Below are 24,084 nucleotides of genomic sequence, written 5' to 3'. Positions count from 1 at the left end.
TGTGTAACCTGTTTTAATACGGCCACTGAAACGAAACAAAAAATGTCCTGTTTATAACATGAGGCATTATACATTTAGGCAAAAGCATGAATCTGTTGGCTTTTAAAATGCAGGGTTTTCAAATAATCAAAACTTCTTTTTTTCCTAGAGCATTTACTAAATATCTCATTTCACCAACATCCTCTTTGCACTTAAATAAACAAGGTATTTTCCATAAAATATAAGAGGAATCATGAAGCAGTCAGAAACAAAGAATCTCAAGTCACAATATAATGATGGAGTTAGCCTAAATTATAGGTTAGTTAGTACACACAGACCTAAGATGACACTACCAAGTTTCTTAGGAAATGTAATATTTATTTATTGTCAGTTATCACTGAGGGAGATAGTAATTATTCATTACTATGTAGAAAATCAAATAGAAATCTTCAAGAACATTTAAGTGAAAGTGTATTTTCTGTTATTCACTAAAATTATTGACAGCATTGACTCAATCTAATCATGTTTTAAGACAAAAACAATTCTTCAACTTGGCATCTATTACAGTACAAAGACCTAAGTCATATACAAAATGGAAAAATCAATTTTGGCAGCTAGACGAGAATGGAAACTGCACAGGCCAGGTTTCTCTAGCTCTTAAGACCCGTCTGATACATGAGATACCTAACACCAAACATTCAATAAATTGATCCACTAATAAACTGCAAAAGTCAGGGATCTTCCTCAAATTTCTAGTACACAACCAAGCAAATTTCCTCGGTATTTTTGTATTAATCTGCACAGGATTCAAACAGTTTTTTTTTTTCCAGCACCAATATAAGACATGAAAAGATCTGTGAAAAATCTGTGATCATTGAAAAATCCGTAGGCATAAAAACAACTGAATAATTAGGTCTGAGAAAAAAATAGTAAAGGAAAGTTTGTTTTCTGTTTTGTGTATAAGACAATCGTTTGCAAAGAAAACATGCTGAATTTTGTCTTTTTAAGGAAACACCAAAGGAAACCTTAATAATAAATGTTTGGAGTACCAAAAAAGAGCCGAAGCACAATGTTTAAATTACTGAACTCAAAAAATAAAATAACTTCTTACATACCTTGGATTCTATCCCATAGTAAAAGAAAGATTTACATAGTCAAGCTTCATTTGTTCACATGAGACTTACTCTTAAGAAATGATTTTATCCTATAAATGAGAAGACCTCCCTGCCTTCACAAAAGATTGCCACTTGCAGTCATCAGTTGTGAAAAATTTCTGCTTGATAGCATGATGGTTATATGACCGTCTCTCAAAACCCTAAAGAGCCAATCTATTAAAAACATCCAGGAACTGGGTTCTTGTCCAGACTGTTTTCTAGATTAGAGTCCCTGCTACAGTGGAATCAGGAGGAATCTGGAAAAAATCTGGGACTTTCAAAAGGGTCATTAAGAAAGCATTAACACCCTAATGTCATATCCACCAGCAAAGGTGACTCACTAGCTCCTACCAAACCTACTCCCCACTGTAGTTTTTGAATTATCTTTGTCACTTACATTGCTGTACAAGTGCATCATGTGTTAGAATATACATTTCTAGATATCTTTGGTCAAAGTAGAGAAATACGATGTATTCTCAACAGGGCTTCTGAAACTTTATTGTTCTTAAAAATCTTACCAGATGGTATTACTTTAAAAGTTGCCATAAAAAGACATAAAGTATGCCCTCCTGCCAAAAGTATATATTCTGGTTTTTTTTTTTCCAAATTGGTGAAACCTTGGTTTTCTAATAGCATGAGTAAGACACGAGAAATGAAAGATTGAGAATTACCCATCTATCTGTGTTCACTCTCAGTAACCAATACATCTAACTCCCCCAGCACAGGAACTGAGAATATTAGGATACAACTGCCTGAATAAACTGTATATGGAAGCACAAAGTCAGTTTTCAGCCCTGCTATCTGCCACCCCTGCTAATTCGGGATGACTGCAAAACAAATATAAGTGAAGATAATTCACTTTCCCTCACAGAGATGAATAAAATGAATATAAAAACAAACAGACTGGTCTCCGAGAGTCCTGAACAACCGTGTTGCCTTAAATCTACTGAGAAAGTTGGGCATAACCCTCTGTAGTCTGGGTACCGTACTTATGTAAATCACAGAGGGTATGGTTTTAATTTGGTTGTGACACCATAAATATTGGCATACTGAACATGTGCTTACTGCCATGAATTTTGAACTCTCTCTCCAGGGGCTGCTTCTGTTTTGTCCACATGCCAGAACTAAGGACTACTTGCCCATAATCTCATATGATCAGAGCTGAGAAAATCGACTTTATTTCCAAGAAAAAAATAAATACATCCTTTGAATGATTTTTTGAAATAATGACTTTTCCAAGATTTTTGCTTTCCCGGGGATAAATCACAGTTGTCAGTCTCAAAAGCCGAAAACAAAAAAAGGAAAAGCAAACTGAAAATAAGCAAGCACATGAGGATAAATCTCACATTCACTAGAAAGAACAGAAGGAGGAAATACTTCAAAATAAAAATAAGCTAAAGTTTTGAAAACAGACTTTTGATAGTCATGCTTTTCTTAAACTGATTGCAATAAACGCTATCATAAAGTTCCCTGTTTAAAAATAAGTTTCCTGGAAATGATACATTTCTTCTTCTTGTTGAGGAAATAACATTCTAAACAGTCATCATTATAATTTTGCTAATAATGTTCTTTGTACATTCATTTTACTCAGTCTAAGCAGAAAGATTAGGAGTCCTTCCAGTGTGTCCCCTTTTAGTTCCTCAAAATGAAGCCAGACATCAGTTACATCCCTCAGTTGTGAAATAAAGCATATGACCTCTTTAGAGCCTATCAGTGATGACCTGGGAGACCAGATGTCAACGCTACAACAGAACCGGCTGTGTTGGGTCCAAGTGGGCTGTTTTCACTTCACTTAAAAAGATCTACCATCTAAGGAGACACTAAGCTAAAGATTATTTAACATTTTATTTTCTGACACTTGAAAATGATGGAAGAAAAGGCACATACAGAACTAGAATTTAAGGTAGAAAGTGGCAAGTTCTGCAATATCCTGGGAGTTTAGGGCAGGCACACATGTCAGACTAGTGAAACACACAGGATTTGTAGAGGCAGCAGCAATCGGGCTGGACCTTAAATACACATAGGCTTTGAACAGACAGAGTGAAAGAGGGATGATAGTTACCTGATGGTTACCCTTCCCATCTCCCCACAGGCAGTAACTGGTCCATTAGTCATTATTTGATATCTGGACTATTGCCAATGCCTTTAAACTGGTATCCTTGTCCCTCACTTCTCTGTATTTTACAATCATCCTGCTATACTTTTTTTTCTTTTTTTGGAAGCAAAAAAAAACACAAAAAACAAAAAACAAAACAACCAAAACCAAACCTAAATCAGATCATTCAATGAATAGTTACTGATCTGTTACAGATATAAGAATACGAAAATGGGGGGAAAGACAGGCCACTATCACTAGAAGCTGGTGCAGAAAGCATGCAGCCTTCTCCCTAGGACCTCGAACATGATGTCTAAACACACTCCTTAGTATATCACACAGAGTTCTTCACAATCAATGAGTAATTTTTTCAATCTTATTTTCCAAAAAACAGAGCTGATTTTTCAAAAGACTTCATTCATGCTTTCCTACAAGTCTCTGACTTTTGCTTCGAATCCTCTTACTTTCTAGGGAACCATCCTTCAAGACCCAATTAAGAGAAGGCCTCACCCGAAGCCGTTCACGACCAGGATACGGAACATCTCTGGGCTCCTTCAGCATACTAAGCCTACCCCTGTCTCTAGTGTAGGAAAAGCCACATTTGGTTGTCACCATCAGGACTCAAAAACCTGCGTTTTGTTCTCTGTTTTCAGGATGTGCCATGGTAACTAGAACACAAGGCATGTGATATTTATTGGAATGAACTGACTTCTGGGTTAAAAGAGTTCCAAGATCAGAGGCATGGAGTCATCTCTGCGGTGAGCAGAGATCAGCTCTGTGCAATCTTTTCACTGGAAAGATTGAGGTGAGATCACAGCAGACCTTGAGAACACCCAAGCAGGCCCTCATTACTCAACGTTTGGTCCTCGGCCCAGCAACAGCAGCATCTGGAAGCTTGCTACAATGCAAATTCTCTGGCCCCACCAACCACCTACAAAATCAGAATGTGCATTTTAATAAGGTCCCCAGCTCATGTGTACACACGTTCAAGTTTGAGAAGCACAAGCATATCTGGGTGGCCCAGTCAGTTAAGTGTCTGACTCTTGATTCCAGCTCAGGTCATGATCTCACAGTATGTATATGAGTTTGAATCCCACATCAGGCTCTATGCTGATGGCACAGAGCCTCCTTAGGATTCTGTCTCTCCCTCTAACTCTCAAAATAAATAAACTTAAAAAAAATAAAATTTCCAAAAAAAAAAAAAAAAAAAAGATTGAGAAGCACTGAGTAAACACAACCAGAACTCTATTACAGGATGATTATCCTATATCAGCCTCAGCCTCTTTTATATGATCCATCGGGGGGGGGGGGGGAGGGGGGATGGAAAGACCCTCTTAAGGAAGAATAAGGACATTTATGCAACAGTTTAGGTGACCAGCACCCGACCAGGGGTGATGACAGGGAGAATGCAGAAATTACAAATACCAACATAATTACTTTACTCAAAAATAGAAATGTTTTCATTCATTAGCCTGACGATAAGTCTGTGCGTGTTTAATGGACCATATTCCACATTTTAAATGTTTGTGAAGGAATCCTATTTAAGCAGAACAGAGACTTCGTTTGAAGTGGCGTTCTCAGATTTGGAATCCTGAAAGCAAGCCCCGGACAAAGGGAGTCCTCGGAACATACGGGTACCTGAATTCTAGAATGGATGGCACTGAGGGGCCAGCAGGATGGGTACAGTTACACCACAGCGATAGTAAGACGTTCATGGGAAATGGCCAGGAGCTACTCCCTGAAGGTGGAACCCCTCAGACACATCAAAACTCCTGCCTCCTCCCGCCAGCTGCTTTCCCAGACAGAATCCACTCAGCAGCAGACCTGGGTAGGTAGTGAAGACATTTGGAGTTTTAACTGCCAAAGGCCTGGGCAATCTTATTTCTAAATCATAGGGTGTTTACATTTGAAACCACTCTCAAACTCAGCATCTCTTAAGGGTGAGTTGAAAAACCATGTCTTTTTTTTTCTTTTAATTTGTTTAATGTTTATTTATTTTTTAGAAAGAGAGAAAGAGAGCAAGGAGAGGAGGAGCGGAGAGAGAGAGAGAGAGGGAGACACAGAATCTGAAGCAGGCTCCAGGCTCCAAGCTGTCAGCACAGAGCCTGACACGGGGCTCGAACTCACGAACCTCGAGATCATGACCTAAGCCGAAGTCGGATGCCTAACCTCCTGAGCCACTCAGGTGCCCATGAAAAACCATGTCTTATAGAAATATCCATACTGGAACAGGGGAAGATTTTCCCTGTTCAATAAAACTCAGGAACAACAAAAATAAAGTTGCATTTTTGATCAAGACTCAATCAATGGTCATGGTTATTCAACAAACCAGTTCCACGCACACGTTGCCAATGGTTATAGGAACATAAAAGATTCCCCACGATCAAAGCACACACAATCCTCAGGACACAGCCTCTCTGGGGAGTGCGGAATACACACACCGAGGTATATTCTTCTCTTGAGCAAACAATAGGTGTACCTTGAACCCCCCCCAACAATTTTCTGCAGTCTTAATAGCTGTTAAAAAAAAACAAAAACAAAAACAAAAAACCTGTGTGGTGCTTGCAACAGATGCTAGAGTTTCCCCAGCAGAGATCCCAGAGGCCTGCAGTGGCTTCCCCCCATCCTTTTATCATTTTTGACCGCACACTTTTAAGGGCATCAGCACCAGAAAGAAAAAGTAAGGGGCATTAAAGTGGCTTTTTGATTTGAATGTCCATGATTGTTTTTCACGTCTCTGCAGCTCTGTAACTGGTTAGAAGCCTTGACTCACCCTGGTTTAGCATGGGTCTTTTAAACATACGTTCTTCCACATGTCACGCCCTTCCCCGTAACTATTGTTTTCTACTACATGTGATGCTGATTCCGGCCACTGCAATCATACACCTCTACCTACCAGCCCCCCTCTCCTTCCTCCATCCCCATATCCCCAGACTTAGGGATAACTAATCCGTTATCCTCCAGGTGGACTGACCAAGCCAAAACATCTATTTTTGTTATCTCGTCCCTCCTATCATTGATGCTTCTACTTTACACACCAGGCAGGACTAAAACGTCACCATAGGGATGGAATTTTCTGACACCACCTCCAGGGAAACTTCACTACAATTTCTCCTGCATCTCCTCTCACTTTCTCACTTGGTCAAAATTTGCCTCAAGGCTCGCTTCCTCCAAAATTTAGTTCCTTCTTCTCTGCCAGGTATGCTCAGTTCTTTCTGCGATAATTTGACATGCTGCCCAGTGCTCTGCGGTCATTTCTCCCATGTTCCTTCAGCAACTGCACAGGCAATTTCCAGCCCAGAAGTCTTATCTCTCGTTACACATACAACCTTTTGGGTCTCCTCCGGAGACTCTCAAACCCATCAAACAAGTTAAATCAACCTGCTTCTTTCCTCTTTCTTTCTCTCCAGAATCCGAAGCAGGTCCAGGTTCTGAGCTGTCAGCACAGAGCCCAGTGCAGGGCTCGAACCCATGAACCGTGAGATCCTTCCTGACCTGAGCCCAAGTCGGGAGCTTAAGCGACTGAGCCACGTGGGCACCCCTAGTGCTTCTTCTAGTCATTTGGCTGCTGAATCCATTTCTGAGGTCTCAGTCAGAACAAACCCCACTGGACTGACTGCATGGATTTCCCGGACTCCCTTCCTTTTCATATTTCCAGCAGGCTCCCATCACCTAAAATCCACTCCACTGTACCTCCAACCCCGCATGCACACAGCCACTCATCTTTCCAGGCACCTTTGCTCAAAATAGAAGTCTCCCCTGACAACTCTCCTAAGTGGTTTCTAATGGCTCTGCTGTAAATAAGTTTGCTTTTCCCTCAATCCCCACCCCCAATGCTGCATTTTATTCTGTATTACAGCTGGCTCTATGTCTTATCTCCCCATTGCACTATAAACTACTTGAAGGCAGTGATTAAGTCAAAGTCAGCAGCGCATCTCTCACAACACCTCACGGTTCCAGGCAGGTAGTGGTGTCACTTTGTGGTATTCACCTCAGTTTGATGCGTATTTATGTAGTACACAACCACACACGACTCCGTGCTACATAAAAGAGGTGAGTGCACAACTAAGGCAAAAAGATGTGAATCGTTGTTTTTAAGGTTACCCAGAACCCAATTTAAAGACAGAGCTTAGGTTTTCCATAGACTTAAGGCCATCTAGTTCTAAGTTAAGAAAGAAAGATAGAAAGAAAGAAAGCAAGCAAGCAAAAGAAAAGAAAGAAAGAAAAGAACAAAAGAAAGAACAAAAGAAAGAAAGAAAGAAAAGAACAAAAGAAAGAACAAAAGAACAAAAGAAAGAAAGAATGAAAGAAAAGAAAGAAAGAAAGAAAAGAACAAAAGAAAGAATGAAAAAAGAAAGAAAGAAAGAAAAGAACAAAAGAAAGAACAAAAGAACAAAAGAAAGAAAGAAAGAACAAAAGAACGAAAGAATGAAAGAACAAAAGAAAGAAAAGAAAGAATGAAAGAAAGAAAGAAAGAAAAGAAAGAAGAAAGGAAATAGCAAGTCACAAATTACACAGAAACTATAATATCCACCATTGTCCCTTGTTTTTTAAGGCTTATGAACCTGGAGCAGTGATTTCTGCTGCCAAACTTCCAGCAGCAACACTTAAAAGTTGCCAGTATGGTATGATGCCATCAGTGTTTAAAACTTAGAAAGGCTCATTGATTTTTACTGAGGTTTCTTACACAATCTACTTCCTTTAAGGCCAAGTGAGCCAACCCTGATTGAGAGAAGCTGCGGAATGAATGAATGCTATGGTATCAACAGAGAAATGACTTCGTTTCCTTTCCTCACTTCACCTTCCAAATTTATTTCTGGCTTCCACTGCCACTAGGCATCACCACCGGAGCACAGCACCACACATTCTTGTATGCCCGCCCACCCTCCTCCCCGTGTCAGGCTGCTCTGGCACAACCCTCGTACCCATTTCAGAGAAGATAAATGAATACCCTGCTGTAATGGAATGGCTCTCTAAAGCCAGACAACTTGGGAGAGGCTTTTTTTTTTTTTTAACCTATGTCTCAAGGAAGGCAAATGAATGTCACGGTAGGTGGGTTATAATAGCGGTTTTATTACAAGATTGGCAGAGTTACAGTAATTGTAAATCATAACTGTTGTTGGATTTCTACTTTACATAGTCGTAGTTATGAGTCTGCTCTTGTAAGCCAGAACAATTATTTTACAATTAGTTTAGACATGTCTGAGCCCAGGAGGAAAATTTCAATTTCAATCATCTTATTTTCCTTGAACAGAACCCAGTGCTACCAAAAATCAGGTCAATTCAACTGTTCACACGTGGGTTTCTAACCATTTTCCAAAGTTGAACAAACTTGTAAGTGAAAATGCTCAAAATCGTGAGTGTGAGTTCAAACTACAGTATAAAACAGCATGTACTATAGGATATGTAAAATAGGATTCCATGCACTAAAGAAAAACAAACAAACAAACAAAAAATAAGCTTGGAACCTTCATTTTCAGAACAGAACATGGTCACGATCCTATAAAACCTAATACACACCCCTGAATTTGGATTGCAAATCTATCACTTAAAACATCTAGTAAATGACCCAATTTGTTTACATGGCCCTGTACCTTTTTACGGCCTTTCCATAAAGAGGTTATTACATCCATTCCTTTTATTTTGTTTAAGAGTGTTTGAATGAGCCCCAGAACCACAAGCCAGTTAAACAAGCTCTTCTTGGATGGACGTGGTCTCATATAATTCACCACTACCGGGGAAATTTTCAAAACAATGTTTGTAATTTGGAAACACCACACATTCCCATACACCAAAAGTATTTCCCGTGCTTTCCGCAGTTTTAAATGTTCGGCAGATATATTAAATAAGTCCAATTTTTTTTTCCAGTTTTCCAAGTAAAAGTGTGGCATTTGCACTTCTTCCAAAAGATTTGCACCTCTGAGTGTTTTGCTCTGGTAGGCTGGTCATTCAGAAATGACTGTAAAGGAAGATTGCAAGGGAAATGTAAAATCCATGCACTCTAATTGATTTCCTAGAATGTAAATGTGAGTTCTAAAAGGAAACCATTTTAAAGCAGTTAGTTTAATGGGGTACCCAACTGATGCCCATTAAAAGTTATCAGCACAGATTAAAGATAAATTTTATAGCATGAAAGAAAAGCTTTTTTGAAAAAATTCAACATAGAGATCATTTGATTCCTAATTTTACATTCTTATTCTTGCTTATAAACCTCAAGCCTGCTAATATTCACAAGAAAACAGATTAAAATGATATTTTCAGGGTTTAGCATTCATCATTTAGGTATCTAGACGGTCAACATCTCTCAATATCTGAGGCAGGTTTTTTGACCTGGGAAACACCTGCTATTTTTAGACTGTTGATTTTTCTAGAAATAGTAAAATGTTTTGACTGCAGTGACTAACACAAAGTAAAGACAGAGCCGAGCCCATCATATATATCTCCAATATACGTAAAACCGCATGTGAAATTATAAAAACACTATGAGGTCTGGTCCCTTGTTTTGTAAAAGCAATTCATTTTCATGTAGACCTCCAGAAAGACAATGTACTTCTGTTTATAAATTAAAGTCAGGAACAAAATGCATACTTACAGAGACACTGCTACTTACTGAATAGGAAGCATCCCCCAGTACTTTTTATTACCTACAACATACACATATTTCCAGTGGAGGAAATCTGCCTCCAGCACATCCCATCTCTGGCTCTGAATGTGCAGATCAATACTTTTCATACTTAAGCTATCCCATTTTTCCTTCTTGTTTTTATAGTGTTTACATATCCAAGAATCACTACGAGAAATACAGCTGAATCTGATCTGTCCTTTGAGTGGGTAATCCGACTGTAAATCACACTCTTGCAAGAAGGAGTCTTTAGTATATATTTCCACAAAGCAATTTGAAAACATTAGAAGCTACTGTGTTTTCCCGTGTTCTTAAACAACGTGCACATCTCAGGCTTACGTCTCAGGCTTCAAGTATGATAAATCAGAAATGATGAATACTACAGGTCCCCCTTATTTCCAGACCCAGTAAGAGATTTCCAGGAAGGAAGTGAATATTTCATTCTACTCATTTGTTCACATCTTAATCACATTTTAAGCACATGTTCCTTCTTAGCACACTGATTTTAAACATCGCCTGATGCCATAGAAAAAGAAATTATAATGTTTTAATGACTCCCAATTTGCATTTCTAATCACCTCAGACTATGAATGAGAGTGGCAGTATGGGAAACAAGCTGTGATTTATTCCTTAGTGGGAAAAAAAAGGATAAGTAATACGACTCCTTAAAAGACAGATGTCCTTATAAATACCCAGCAAAAATAACTGCCAGAAACAACATGAGATAAGTACTACGAAAGTCCAACTTCTGTTGTTAATGGTTCCTGATCTCTGTAGTGACTCAAAAGGCAGGTGCAATGGCCAGCTGGGCATATTTAAGTGCGGAAGCCTATCTCCATCTTGCAAACACTGGAAAGCCCAAAATAGTATCCACTCACAAATGAGGCTTTCCTAGAATGCAAATAGCATAGCTTCAAAAAAATGGCATGGCATCTAGAAAGCACATCCACCAAGAAAACTCATTCTCGTCAAGTCCTTAAGTCCCACAAAATATTTCTAGAACCCATGCATACACAAGAGACCAGAAGGAACCTCACTAGAGAAACGTTGCAGCTTCTCAAGGTAGAGGACACTCACGGGAATTAATTTTCCACAAAACTTGAGAGCCTTTCCCTGAAAAGCGTTAAGGCTGTTTTCTTTGCTTCCTGCAACGTAATAGCTTCATTACACTAATTCGGTGGGCTGGAAGCTGTCTACCTTTTACCACAATCTCCTGATCCCTCACCCAGCCTCATTCCGCATGCCATCCATTTTGTGAATGAAGTATGAAAATAGTTCTTTGTTTACAGAAGGAAGGCAATAGAGAGTAGTGTGGACACAGGCTTACTTTATTTGAGTGTAACGGAGGCTATACAGGCTGCCCTTCTATCCAAGTCCGAACATCCGAACGTTGTCTAATGACTGGGAGAAAGTTCCACCAAGAAGCAGTCAACTACCCACGCCAAAGTAGAACATTGCTACTCCACTGTCTGCTCAGAAAGTGACAGAAAATAACTAACCCTGAAACTGCGAGACCACTTTTTCTTTTACGTGGTTTGTTCAGTGCAAACTCTGCAGGAAGCACACTGCAAACAGCCTCAGGGCCTTTGAATGCAGCCATCCAGGACACCTTTCCACTTTTTTCTTGCCTCTACTCATATTTACAACACTAGATTCTTCCTGCCTCCCGCACATGATATGCCTTCTCAGGTCTGTATTCTTTCGCGGACGCTATTCCCTCCACCTAGAACGTTTTCCTCTTTTCCTCTCTCAAACCCACTTCAAAATATGTCACGTCCCCTGTGGGAACTTCTCTCCCTGCACGTCTCTTCCAGGCACAATCAATCGCTTCATCCATCAAAGGAGGATTTTTGAAGTGAAATAAAGCATTCTGTGTTCCCATAGCACGTCGAGCACAGCGCCACAGACCGTGAGACAAAGGAAGGACCGGTCATCCTTCTTGGACAGACCTCCTCAAGGGCAGAACCGCATCTTCTTCTTTGTGGGTCCAGCACCTAGTGCAGAGCTTCGCCAAGAGCAGATGCTTATGAATACGTGCTGAATAAAAACAATGTTCTAATAAAACGTTAGACCATTTAACTCAGGAAGGAAGAAGCATGTGACTCCGTCCTGGCTTGGAGTCAGACCTAGGTCCAAACATTTACCAGCTCTGAGCCCTTGGCTAAGCTACTTAGCTAGCGAAGCCTTGGTGTTTTTCCCATTCATACCCTACGGGGAGGTTATAAAGATAAGCTGTCTACTGTCTACAGACATTGAGCCCAAGTGTGGCAACTAACAGGCACTCTTCGGGTGTCATTATTAAGCATTACAAAACCAGAGACCCACTGGGAGATCTTTAGACCCATCTACCGACCCACAAAAAAACACATCCAAATACTGCGCTCCCTGTGTCTCTCCTGAGAGCTCTCACGGCGGTCTTGCCAGGACGCAGTGACCAGTAATAGTACAAATCTATATCCTTGCCTTTACCATCAATGTGCCTCATGCTGTTTGGGGATGTTGGTTTCCCTCAGAAAAACAGGCCCTCCATTCTCCACTCCCTGCAACAACCTAATACACACCTCATTTGATTGAAAAATGGCTCAACTACTATCCGATAGGGTAAAAGCCCAGTACAAAAAAAAATCATAGCTTGAAAGTAAAAGAATAATAAAGCCTAACACCAAGAAAGCAAAATTAGCGAAGCCGGCCTGGCAAAGATGGTTTGGCTTAGACAAAAGCCAAATATCCAGGGAAGAAACCGTTCAGTCACCAGAGGACGGGCAGTAACTGCTTGAAGATGGCAAAGGAAACGTAACGTGAAGTCAGATAACAGGATCGGCTCAGCTCGATTTAAAATGCATTCTCGTGGTGCACCTGGGTGGCTCAGTCGGTTAAGCGTCTGACTTTGGCTCAGGTCATGATCTCACGGTCTGTGAGTTCGAGCCCCGAGTCAGGCTCTGTGCTGACAGCTCAGAGCCTGGAGCCTGTTTCAGATTCTGTGTCTCCCTCTCTCTCTGACCCTCCCCCATTCATGCTCTGTCTCTCTCTGTCTCAAAAGTAAATAAACGTTAAAAAAAAAATTTTTTTTAAAATGCATTCTCGTGAAGTCAAAGACGAAACGAGCTAATGCTACTCCCAAAATCACTCTGAGTAACTTGACTTTAACGATAAATGTCGTTAGTATGACGCCTCTTTATCATTTGTAGCTCCTTTTGTTCTCAGATTTGGAAAATTTACAAACAGAATTTTGGTCATTTAATCCTGTTTTTGGCAGGCCATTCAAGTCCGCACCTATGAATTTATTTCCTGATGTTGCTGACATTCAAGAGAAATTTGAACCTTGGCATAGAAAATCCTATATATTATAATGTAAATAAAAATGAAGGCCACTCATTAAATTCATTCGAAAGAATAACAGGTTGTGCTTTCTAGAACCCACTAAGCCATGCTTATTTAGTCATTCCCATGGAACTTGTACCAGGGAGACATCCTCCTAAACGAAATGCTCAAAATTATTGTTTAAAAAAAAAAAACCTCCCTGTGGAATCAAGTATTCAAATGTCAACCATCCTCTTCATCATCAATTCATAAACCAAAATACTGAAATAAACATCCATGGATCGGGTACACCTGCTTAAAATAAAGTCTCGACATGTAATATTAACAATTCTAAACATAGCATTTCAAGTTATTTGCCAAACTGTCAGATTGCTACCCCAACAGAAATACTGTAATAGATATTAGCCAGAGTATCTGTCACATGTAATCAATGTGATTACTTTCACATTGTTTTCCGTAGTGTTCTTATAAGCTGTGTTGCAGGACCACGGGCGTCCCATCTTCCTTCACAACCCACAAAGCATGCAACCCCCTAAAGTAATAAAGAATGGCTTTTACACAATGCATCAGAAAGTTAAAATGAGAATCCCATTTGCCTAGTTGGTTCTTTACACAAGCAAAAATATATCACCACATTAGCAGTTTAAAACTGTTGCACTCAACAGTGACCTTGATGACGTCATTTCAGCTCTCCAAGTCTCGCTTTACACATAGGTGAGGAGAGCCTCTCAGGATCCTTCTAGTCCTAACATTCCACACGCCATATTTATTGCTGACGTCCATCCCGCACAAGTTATCTGTGAGCCACAAGCAGAGGATGGAAAGCACACTGCTTTTTTGAGGCACGTCTAGCCACCTAAAATTTACCATTATTCAGATCCTTGGTCCATATCACACAACACCCCATCTTTGGAAAACACAGAGAGAGGTATGCACACCAATGGCACTTTTAAGAAAGTTACTAGCACCAGTTCTAGGAAACTTACCCACTTGCTTGGTACATGCTCACCAGGTAACATGGTATATTTACCAAGATTATAAAGTAGTACTCTGATTGGCATATCCCATCACAACCAATAAATAAACAAGTTTACCTTCCTACGAAAAATCTAAAACAAAGTACAAGTTCCAAGACCAACAGACATCTTCAAAGATGGCCTAATATTATAGCCAACACCACAGTCTTACTCTAATAAGGCACTACATCCAGAACCATGCAACAAATATTTATTGAGCACATACTGTATACAACCCCCTGTTCCAGATGCTAAAGCTCCAAGCTCCTGAAGAGAGCAAGTCAGACAAGGTCCATACCCTCAGGGAACTCGTGTACTCTGGGGGTGGTGGTCGGGGTACGCTGACGACGACTTAACTCAATAACAAGAAGAATATCCAAACGTGACAATAAGCACTATGCAGTTAGTTAGCCTTGATGTGATTGTGAGGGCTGGCTAATTCAGATTAAGTGGTCAGGAAAAGACCTCCCTGAGAAAGTGATCCATTTAATTCAGATGCCAATAAGGGGCTACCCACACACATGCACCTGACCAGTGCTGCCCACAGAAATAAGGACAACCAACTGAGGACTACAATCCCGTGCTATTGTAGGCCACATCCCTATGCCTCATCTCACTTCCCAGCCCCCAACCCTTGAGGCAGCACAACAAAAGAAGCTGCAAGAAAGAGGCTTTAAAAAGGCCATCTCCTTTCTTCACTCAAGGTCCTTCACGCCTCACCGTGGCCTCTGCTGCCAGGCAGAGAGCAGAAGAGAGAGGTGTTGGAACTCCAATATGACTGAAATTGTGAGTAGCTAAAAGTGTGAAAATGGATAATAATCAACGGGGCAGGCACACCGACCAATCAGGAAGGAGGCCAGCGGGGTGGAAATAGTATTCTAGAATTCCTGAACTATCAAACACTAACCTTGTCATTTCTGATTCACAGATGGTCAGTTTGTCCTAAAAGAGGAGCACTGGCTCCTTCCCAGCCCGTTAGGAATATTTCAAGATTTTAACAATCTGTGGGGTGGTGCTGGTGCATCCCAAATAAAAATCAACCACTAGAGGTGTCCTTAGGAAATGAAATAAGAGAGATTCACACACACACACACACATACACACACACACACACACACACCACAGTTGGCAGAGGTGGTAGAGAAAAATATCACAGACAGACTGTTTCATATATGAGTTACACAGACATTATACAGCATTGCATAGAGATACTCTGGCTACGTGTAGTACTTCCAAATAAAACCAGAAACATCAAAACTAGACCTAGTAAATAAAGGGACTTTTATGACTTCTACCACTTGAGCTAACACCAATAGAAACCCATGAGGAAAATTTTAGCAATTCTGGAAACATTTTTTTATGGGGGTGGGGGAGTATGGACATGATGAATGCACTGATTCAATTACTATTTACTTAACACTCATCACATTATGATTAGAGTTCTATATCTACAACAAATGTGCATGTTTGTACATACAGCAGAATTCTGGCACTATAAAGGCTGAAAAAACATGAAGTGGAAAAGAATATAAAGAAGATCTGTAAAAAAAATAAGTGTCAGGAAGGCCGAAATAAGAATGGACAAAGCTAAGATTTTGGTGTCCAAGATGGAGCTCTCTAAAACGCCACCACTGGGGAATATTTAGGGTCAGATCCTGGTGTCTATTCACAACTATGTAAAGCCTACTACAGACTTGGTCACCTTTTAGAGGTAAATATAAAATATATCACATTAAGTGTAAAAGATAACAGTTGGTAGGAGGGAAACGTTACCCAAAAAATAGAATGGGCCTTTTTTGGTCATCTATTGTGAAAAACAATATTCATCATTACATAATGACACTTTACTTCTTCAACTTCCTCAACAATCTCAAACAGAGCAGAGAACAAGGAGGAAGTTCTTTAAAAAAAAGCCTCTAAACAACAAAAATAAATGTCACAAAGGTCATGCACTACAACTTATAGACTAACTCACAGGAAGTCCCTTTAGCACTCAGTCAGAGACTATTTACTCTTGGACACCATTCTAGGGATGGTGATTATCTATTTTCAGTAAAATTGAGCTTTGAAGGGTACCCTTAAAAGGGTAGGGGGAATGGACACAACTTTGTTAGACACAGGCACATGGCAGGAAGAGGAGGAGCAAGTTGGCATTAAAAAAAAGAGAGAGACAGAGAGAGAGACAGAGAAGCCACAAGCATAAGATACATGTACTCAGATAGGCATCACTAGATAACCACCTGTCTGCAGAGTAAATGGCCCCACAGGCCACAAAAGTTCTTGTGGAAAAGAGCACATACAATAAATGATTTTCACAGGGATAACCCTAATAGAGGCATATTCCAAATCTATACTCAAAATGGTTAAAGGAAATGAGAACAATAAGCACATTTCAGATCTATGGATGAATTAAAATCACTTACCAATGACACAAAGTGGGTGAGGCCTTACTCCATCAACAACTTTGTGATTGGTGTCTATTTGGGGCTACATGCTATAGACAAAGTAAGCTTTGGTTCTTTTCGTTTTTTGATGTATATGATCTCTTCTGCTACAACTCAGGAGAACCAGCCCAGAACTTGTCAATTTCAGAGGAGGTATTCTCTTCTAAGTGAGTGCACACAGATATTAGTAATTTTTCCTGTGGTCATTAAAGAAGTATAGGCCAGGAACCCTATATAAGTCAGTGTTCTTATCTTTTATGTCCTTTACGTTACATCTGGAGACCCTTGGTTTATATGTGAGACTTCACAGTTAGAAGTCAGGTTCAAGATGAAGGACACAAAGGTAACTCATAATATTGGAGGATAAAACTATTCTGACAGCAAAGTGGCAAGAATTGCAAATAGCGTTAAGTCAAAAGCCAGGTAAGTCATAATAACAGGGTAAATGACACCGATCCCTCAAAACTAATTTTGAAGCACCTGCATATGATTCACTCTAAATCCAAATATCTAGCATTGGCTACAGCAATCAATTTCCATTTATTTACAACACCTCTTGGGACACTAAGTCAATACTGAAATGACGCAGTCCTGGGGATCTGATTGTGTCAACATTTGAGACTTTAGAATACTGAAGAAAAGATAGTATCATTGGGTAAAGGTCTTTGAAAACAAGAATGAGTTACTATAGTCATAATAAATAGATCGATTTGGACACTGGGCACTTAGAAGACCTTTCACAAAATGATGCAATGCACACAATGGACCAATGACATTTCTATGTGGCATCTCCAGAAGGGTCTGTACTTCCAGAACTGGGCAATCATCAAAATTGAGAATAGCAAGAGGGCAATCAAAAATCAACCATAAATCACTATTAGGGCAAAAAATACCAACATAAGGGAATTGAAAATTGGAACACCCCCCCCCCCACAAAAAAAGGAAGAAGAAGAAGAAGAAGAAGAAGAAGAAGAAGAAGAAGAAGAAGAAGAAGAAGAAGAAAGAAGAAGACGTTCCAGCAAATGTGTTCACATTCCAGGTGGAGCTTCTTTGGCACCTACCTGTTATCCTCAAATCTTGGAACCTCGAAGCATAAAATCAACCTGAGCATGTGCAGGAAAATAGCTCTATATTGCCCCCTAGTGCTGGATAGTCCCACTTCTTCTCAGGCTGAAAACTACAAGGTGAGTAGTTCCCTTACCTCTAGTTACTTCCTGCTGCCAACCCTCCCAGGAGCTAAACATAGCCCAATCCTCTACCCACAGATTAGGAAACAGCCAGGCTATTTTTAGCATCATGCAACTTAGGAATGGAAATGGCCCAGCCTCTGATGGCAACAGAATGTGTGTGGCCTGCCTGGCTTAATGAACTCACCTCTCCTGAGAGTGTGAACCTACTCAGTAAAGTGGCCAACGACCACGCGAGAGGTCTGGGGCCCATTACAAAGAGGTGATGGTAGGCGGATCACAAGAAAGAATGACAATCAGAGGCACAAGTAGCAAAGGGAATCAGGAAGATGACAGATGCCAGGCTTGATAAAAACAGAAGCAGAAGGAGAAATGATAATGGCACAGGAACAATAAAAAAATAGAAGACAGAAGCCAGGAATATTGTGCACTGTCATTTTAGAGAAGCTTGTCTAGTAAGAAACAATATTTTGAATTGGACATTTATTTTACATGAAAAAGAACAAAGGTTGGTCTGATCTGTTTCCTGCCAGGGTACAGCTGGTGCTGGGGCTCCTTTGATCACTTTCCCCCAGTCCTCTGCAGCTCCTGTGATTAGAGATAGATCCCTAGGCTGCCCTTTGATCAGCAGCTCAAGCAGCCTGCAGGTGCCATGAGCCATCACATTAGCAAGTTGTAAGAAGCAACTACATTAATAGTGACTGATAAACGTGATAATGTATATTTACTGCACATACAGCAAATACCAAACAATGTCTACAAAAATCCCAGGAATCCTTATTTAATCTATCTCTGTACTCTAAAACTTTCTGTGCTTTCTTAAAGATGAACACTTTCAGAGAGTTTAAATGCAACGTTGAAGTTTTAAAACACCCCAATACATAAAGAAAAAGTTGCTGTGACTTAAAAACAGAGCACACACCATTCTGATTTTCTAGGTACGCTGCTTGTGTTCCTTTCGCCTGGTTAATAAAGTGACAGCATCCTTGCATTCTGAATAGATGGCATCCAAAGCAGTAAAAACATGCACATTTCTTTTCAAGTAAAGAGCCACCACTTGTAAACAGGGTATTTAATATTCTAATTTTAGACAGCCTACATTAACATTGTGGTTTCATGGGCAGTATAAAATTTCTATTTACAAAGTATTCTCAAAAATGACTTCATAATGGTAGATCAAGAGAAAAAGAGTTTAGAAATTGAATGATGTAAATCATATGGGGTTCAGAGGCTAAGCAAATTACACACCCTGACGCTGCCCTGGCTTTATGAAAGGAGCCTTTCTCCAGCTCTGTGCAATCCCAGCCCAAGGGAACTTGCATCTGAGAGTTTTCTAAACATTTCAGGTACACTTGAAAGCTGAAAGTAATTCTCATTTCCTATGCAGGATTAAGTCGTTTCCAGCACACACAAAATAGCAGTCATTCACCGACACATATAAAAACACACACCATAAAGGTAAGGACTTCAGAGTACAAAGGCACATTTAAAAAAAAAAAAAAAAAAAAAAAAAAAAAAAAAAAAACAGAGCGCAAGAGAAATACATTTTTAACTCTCCCCAAAAACATCCACACAGCCTCTTGACCTGTGTATTTCCTATCTACTTACTGATTAACTGATGCCTTTCCACTTTGAGTGCTTCAATTAATGCAGCTGATAGATTTCCTCAAACATCCCCCTCCCCATGAAAAAGAAAAGCTGAGTAAAGTCAAACATGCCAAGACTCATTCATTTTGGACTCATTTTTAGAGGCAGTTCTTGAACTTATAACTCTGGCAATGAAAGGCTCTGCAATGTGCGTTTGAACTGACGTTCACAATCGCTCCCAGAATGTCCTCTCTAACTCAGCCAGCAGTGGCACTCACGTTGCCCTGTTACAGCTTTGTGGCAGCTCCCGAAGCTGCAAACTGCACGTAACCTCCTCAAGCCCATGCCAATGAACGCAGCGCGTGTTTGCATGGAGAGACGATAATACCCTCGCAGGCTGGTGTACATCACACACTAACGCACAATGCCAACGTAACACATACAGCGAGAAACAAGAAGGGGGAGAAGGGGGGAAAAGACTCACCGTTCTGTTCCTTGTTGCTGGAGTACTGGAATTTACTACTCAGGTTGGACTCAGCCTGAGTCCCGTGTCTCTGGCCGGCCAGGGCAGATGTCAGCAGGAGAAGCCCGAAGAGGAGCATTTGGCTGACTGGGGCGAGAACTCACTCACGGCGGGCACTTTGGAAGCAGCTACTCCTGAGTCTCTTTCACCACCGCCAGGGGAAGGCTGCACTGGGGTGGAAGCGCCGAGCCTGCTCTGGCAGCAAGGAATCGCAGGGTAGTTTCCACATAATCCCATCCAAAACTTTTTCCTAGAGTCCTCTTCTGTGTCTCCAGTTTTTGAAAAGGATCAAAGCAAAACCTGGACCTGAACCAGTTTCCCAAGGTTTAAACAAATCCTGAGCTGTGCCGAAGTGGTGGGGGTGGGGGTGAAGGCGAGGGAGGAAAGAGGGGGTGGGGACGCGGGGGAGCCGGGGGAGCGGCGAGAAGTCACCAGCAAGTTGCTGGGAGCACCTGTCAGTTCGGGGGACAGGACAGAGGCGAAAACTCAAGGGTCGAGCGAAGCCAGCCCGAAGCCAAGTCGGCGGCGAGCAGTTTCTGATCAATAACAAAGCTGCCAATAGATGCGCTCTCCGGGCGCCCCTCTCCCCCGCCCCACCCCCACCCCCGAAGGGGGAGGGGGAAGAAACAAGGCTAGGGCGCCGCGGCGGGTCCCCGGGGCCGCGGAGCCGGAGCGAGGCCGGGGGGCTCCGGGCCGAGGCCGCCCCGGGCGCCGGCGGAGGGAGGCCGCTGGGCTCCCGCTCCCCAGCCCGGCGCGCAGCCTGCACCCGGTCCCGACCGCCGCAGCAGCACGGATACCGGCACCTGGCTGGAGTTTTCCGCGACCAAAGTTCACCTTGTTTGGGTGCGTCCCCCGCTCCTCGAAGCCAAGGGAAATTCGGCAGCTCGGGGTCACCGCGGGGCTCCAGTCGTACCCGGTCCCCTCCCCCCACGCCTCGGGCTCCGCGCAAACCTCGGGGCTCCGCGCGGCGTCTCGGCACGGGGTAGAGAGAGAAGGCCGGCGGCCCAAGGCTCCGGCTTGTCCCCTCCCCTTCTCTACCTTCCCCCAGCCGGCGGCAGTCGGGAGGAGGGGGCCGTGGGCAGAGCCCGGGCGGAGCGCGCGGCTGGCGAGCGGGGGAGGCTGAGCCGCTCTCCCGCGGGCGGCCGCAGGGGCGGGCGAGGGTCGGCGCCTCCGGGAGGGGCAGCCCCGGGCCGCGTCCGCTCGCGCCGACTCGGGCCGCCAACTGGCGGTCCAACAGGTGCTGGCACAGACAGGGGGTGCTGCGGGGCTCGCTGCAGACAGGACCTAAATGGCCCAGGCGAGGAATGCAGCCGGAGCGGCCCTTGGTTTCCTTCCCCCGGGACACCCCTAGCCCCAAATAAAGAGCAAGATGGGTGGCGAAGGGTACTGCAGACGCAAAACTGAGTGCAGAAGAACTTCCTGCAACTCTCCCTCGTCCCCCGCCCCCCGTGGTCGTGACTCGTCATTAATTTCCGAGGGTATCCCCGTAACCAAAGGCTTGGCCAGAGTTTCTGGACCGGAGGAAGAAGGGAAATTAGATTTCAAAGATTTCCCTTCAGTTGCCAGCTCTCTGAAGCGAGATGGAGAGAAGAAAAGTAAAGACAAACCGCCAGCACATTAACAGCAACATTCATTCATTTCGCAAACACTGTTATTTGTTGACCGCCTACTGTGTCAGGCACTGTTCTAGGAGCTGGGGCGGCGGTAGTGAAAACACAAGAAAGTTTCTGTTCTCCGGAAGCTTGCATACTAGTTGAACTTCATTAAATTAATATCAAGAGAGTCCCGTGGCAAGCAAATCATCACAAATGGCACCCTGCCTCTTGTTAAATTAAGTGCATGCAAACAATTTGGCCAGGTATGGTGTTCCACGGGGGGGGGGGGGGGGGGGGGGGGTGCTGGAAGAAAGGATATAGCCTTAAGGTACATGCTGAAATATGCGTGGAGTCTCAAATGGCTCTTTTTCAGGAGACCCTTTCTGGCCTTGCAAGGCCATCTACTGAGGGTGGAGGAGAGCTGCCCTTTAAAAGGATCCAGGGATGCTTGAGAAAGGCATCGATAGGACACCGATAGGATCGGTGAGAAAGTTCACCGATAGGACCAAACCAGGAGCTGACCTTCCTCAGTCATGCTGAAAAGGCCAAGCCCTCTCCCTGTATTTGGACACCCACTGAGACCCACCAACTTGACCTCTCTGCAATATCCTGGTCCTCTTTTTTTTTTTTGCTTCTTAAAATTCAAATAAGCTCAATTCCTCTTTACTCACCTATCCCATTCATTCATTCATTCATTCATTCTTATTTCTTTACCACTCTGTCTTCACAGTACAAGATATCAAGGCAAATATACAAGGCCCATTCTCTGACTTGAAAGAATTTACAGGTTAGCAGACACAGGCCTGTTACTTTATGCACTTCAGCAGCTCCCCAACATGACAGTGAATCCATATTTGCATGACAAATATGTTCCAAAACTACTTTGTAGATTTGGGGGGGAGGGGTGTTCCCAATTTTAATAACATAATGAGACTTGTTATATAAAAGATACGCTTTATGAGTGTGTTTTCATCTATTTGTAATAAAACTAATTACTAATTTGTAATTAAGCCTTCTAACTTTGTAAGTTAATTTTCTAATCAGGATTTTTCTAAATGAGGCTGTTAAATGTCCCTATAGTTGACATTTCTTGACCACCCACATAGAGTGTGTGTGTGTGTGTGTGTGTGTGTGTGTGTGTGTGTGTGTGTGTCTGCAGATTTAATCCACTTGCTCTCATGAGATTATAAGGGTGATGACTACTCTTTATTTTGTATCATTTCATATTGGCTAGAACAGTGCCTGGCTCAGGGGGATAATAAATAAACACTCTTGACTGACTGACAGTTTTCTTTATTGGAGTCACTTACATTCTCCCTGGAATTTCAGCATGAAGGTTGTATTTGAAAAGTTACAGATGATCTAGAATAATACTCTACCTCTGCATTTCACCTCATCCATATTCTACAGATTGATTTGACAATCACCTTATAAATAAAGCCAGCCAGGTGCTCCTGCATGACCCCTAGACAAAATCACGTTCACATCAACTGGTTTCCTTTCAATGTACTTGCATTGTTGTTCCTTGTACTGCCCTTGCCCTTGGCATAGTTGATTCTTTTAACACTTTATCCTCTGCCTGTCTTCCTGCTCCATTTTGCTTATAAACCTTTCCTAGAAAAGTGGGGCCCTTGCATTGAAAGTCAATTTTATGTAATCCAGAGTCTGCACAATTACTGAACAATATATTTTGAATGAATATGGCTTTGTTTTGGCCTAAGGCATTTTCCTTGAGGAAAGGCATCTGTTCCGCCAACCAAGAGAAAATAATTGCAAACATTCTTTGTGGTTTTCATGTTTTCTTAAACCTTAGGAAGGAGTGCCCATTCAGGCTGAATGCATGAACACTGTTACCTACAAATTCCTATTGAAGAACATGGTAGAATGTACTTGGTTATTAACAATAATAATTTGGGGGAGGGAGAATGGGTGTCACTATTAATTTTTTTTAAGTGAAATAAGATCTAAAGCAAATTACTCATGTAGCTAGTCATGTGACACCCAGGAGGGCAAGAACCATAAGGATATATTTTTGCCTCAGAAAATCAAATATTACAGGTTTTCTTGCTCTGTCTTCTTCTGATTTGATCCAAACACACACACACACACACACACACACACACACACACACACATACACACACATAGGTATATATACAAAATTATTTTACAATTTTTCCCAGAACTCTAACTTTTCAGCATTTTAGTGGCAGATAATTGAGCGTGAGTTTCTGAAGTTCGGAAATTTCTGATCTACTTAAATCCCCACTGTGTTTCCAGAATGACAAGCAACACTTACATCTGCATTTAAATGAGGCCTGGGGCTGGAGGTATTATTAGTAAGGAAGTAAATGCCCATAGATCATAGCAGAAATAAAGATTGTCATATGATGGTTTTTTTTTCCTTTTTGAGAGAGAGAGAGAGAGAGAGTGCAGCACAAGGGGAAAGGGGCAGAGAGAGAGAGAGAGAGAGAGAATCTTAAAAGCAGGCTCTATGCTCAGCACAAAGCCCGATGCAAGGCTTGATCCCATAACCCTGGGATTATGATCTGAGCCAAAATC

The 24,084-nt window shown here is 41.9% G+C and overlaps 1 protein-coding gene across 1 annotated transcript in view; it reads right to left on the bottom strand.

Annotated features, from left to right (window-relative positions):
* PDGFC (platelet derived growth factor C) overlaps positions 1 to 20,168 on the bottom strand; it is a 204,446-nt gene extending 184,278 nt beyond the window's left edge. Inside the window, exon 1 of the mRNA XM_019441162.2 lies at positions 19,890 to 20,168. Coding sequence (XP_019296707.1) covers positions 19,890 to 20,007 — 118 coding nt within the window. The 5' untranslated portion in view covers positions 20,008 to 20,168. The remainder of the gene's footprint in view (positions 1 to 19,889) is intronic.
* Between the last annotated feature and the right edge of the window lie 3,916 nt (positions 20,169 to 24,084).

Source organism: Panthera pardus, unplaced genomic scaffold (genome assembly GCF_024362965.1).
Source record: "Panthera pardus isolate Hobbes unplaced genomic scaffold, ASM2436296v1 HiC_scaffold_13, whole genome shotgun sequence".
In the NCBI taxonomy this organism is placed as follows: Eukaryota; Metazoa; Chordata; class Mammalia; order Carnivora; family Felidae; genus Panthera; species Panthera pardus.
This window is presented reverse-complemented; position numbering and strand designations above follow the sequence as displayed.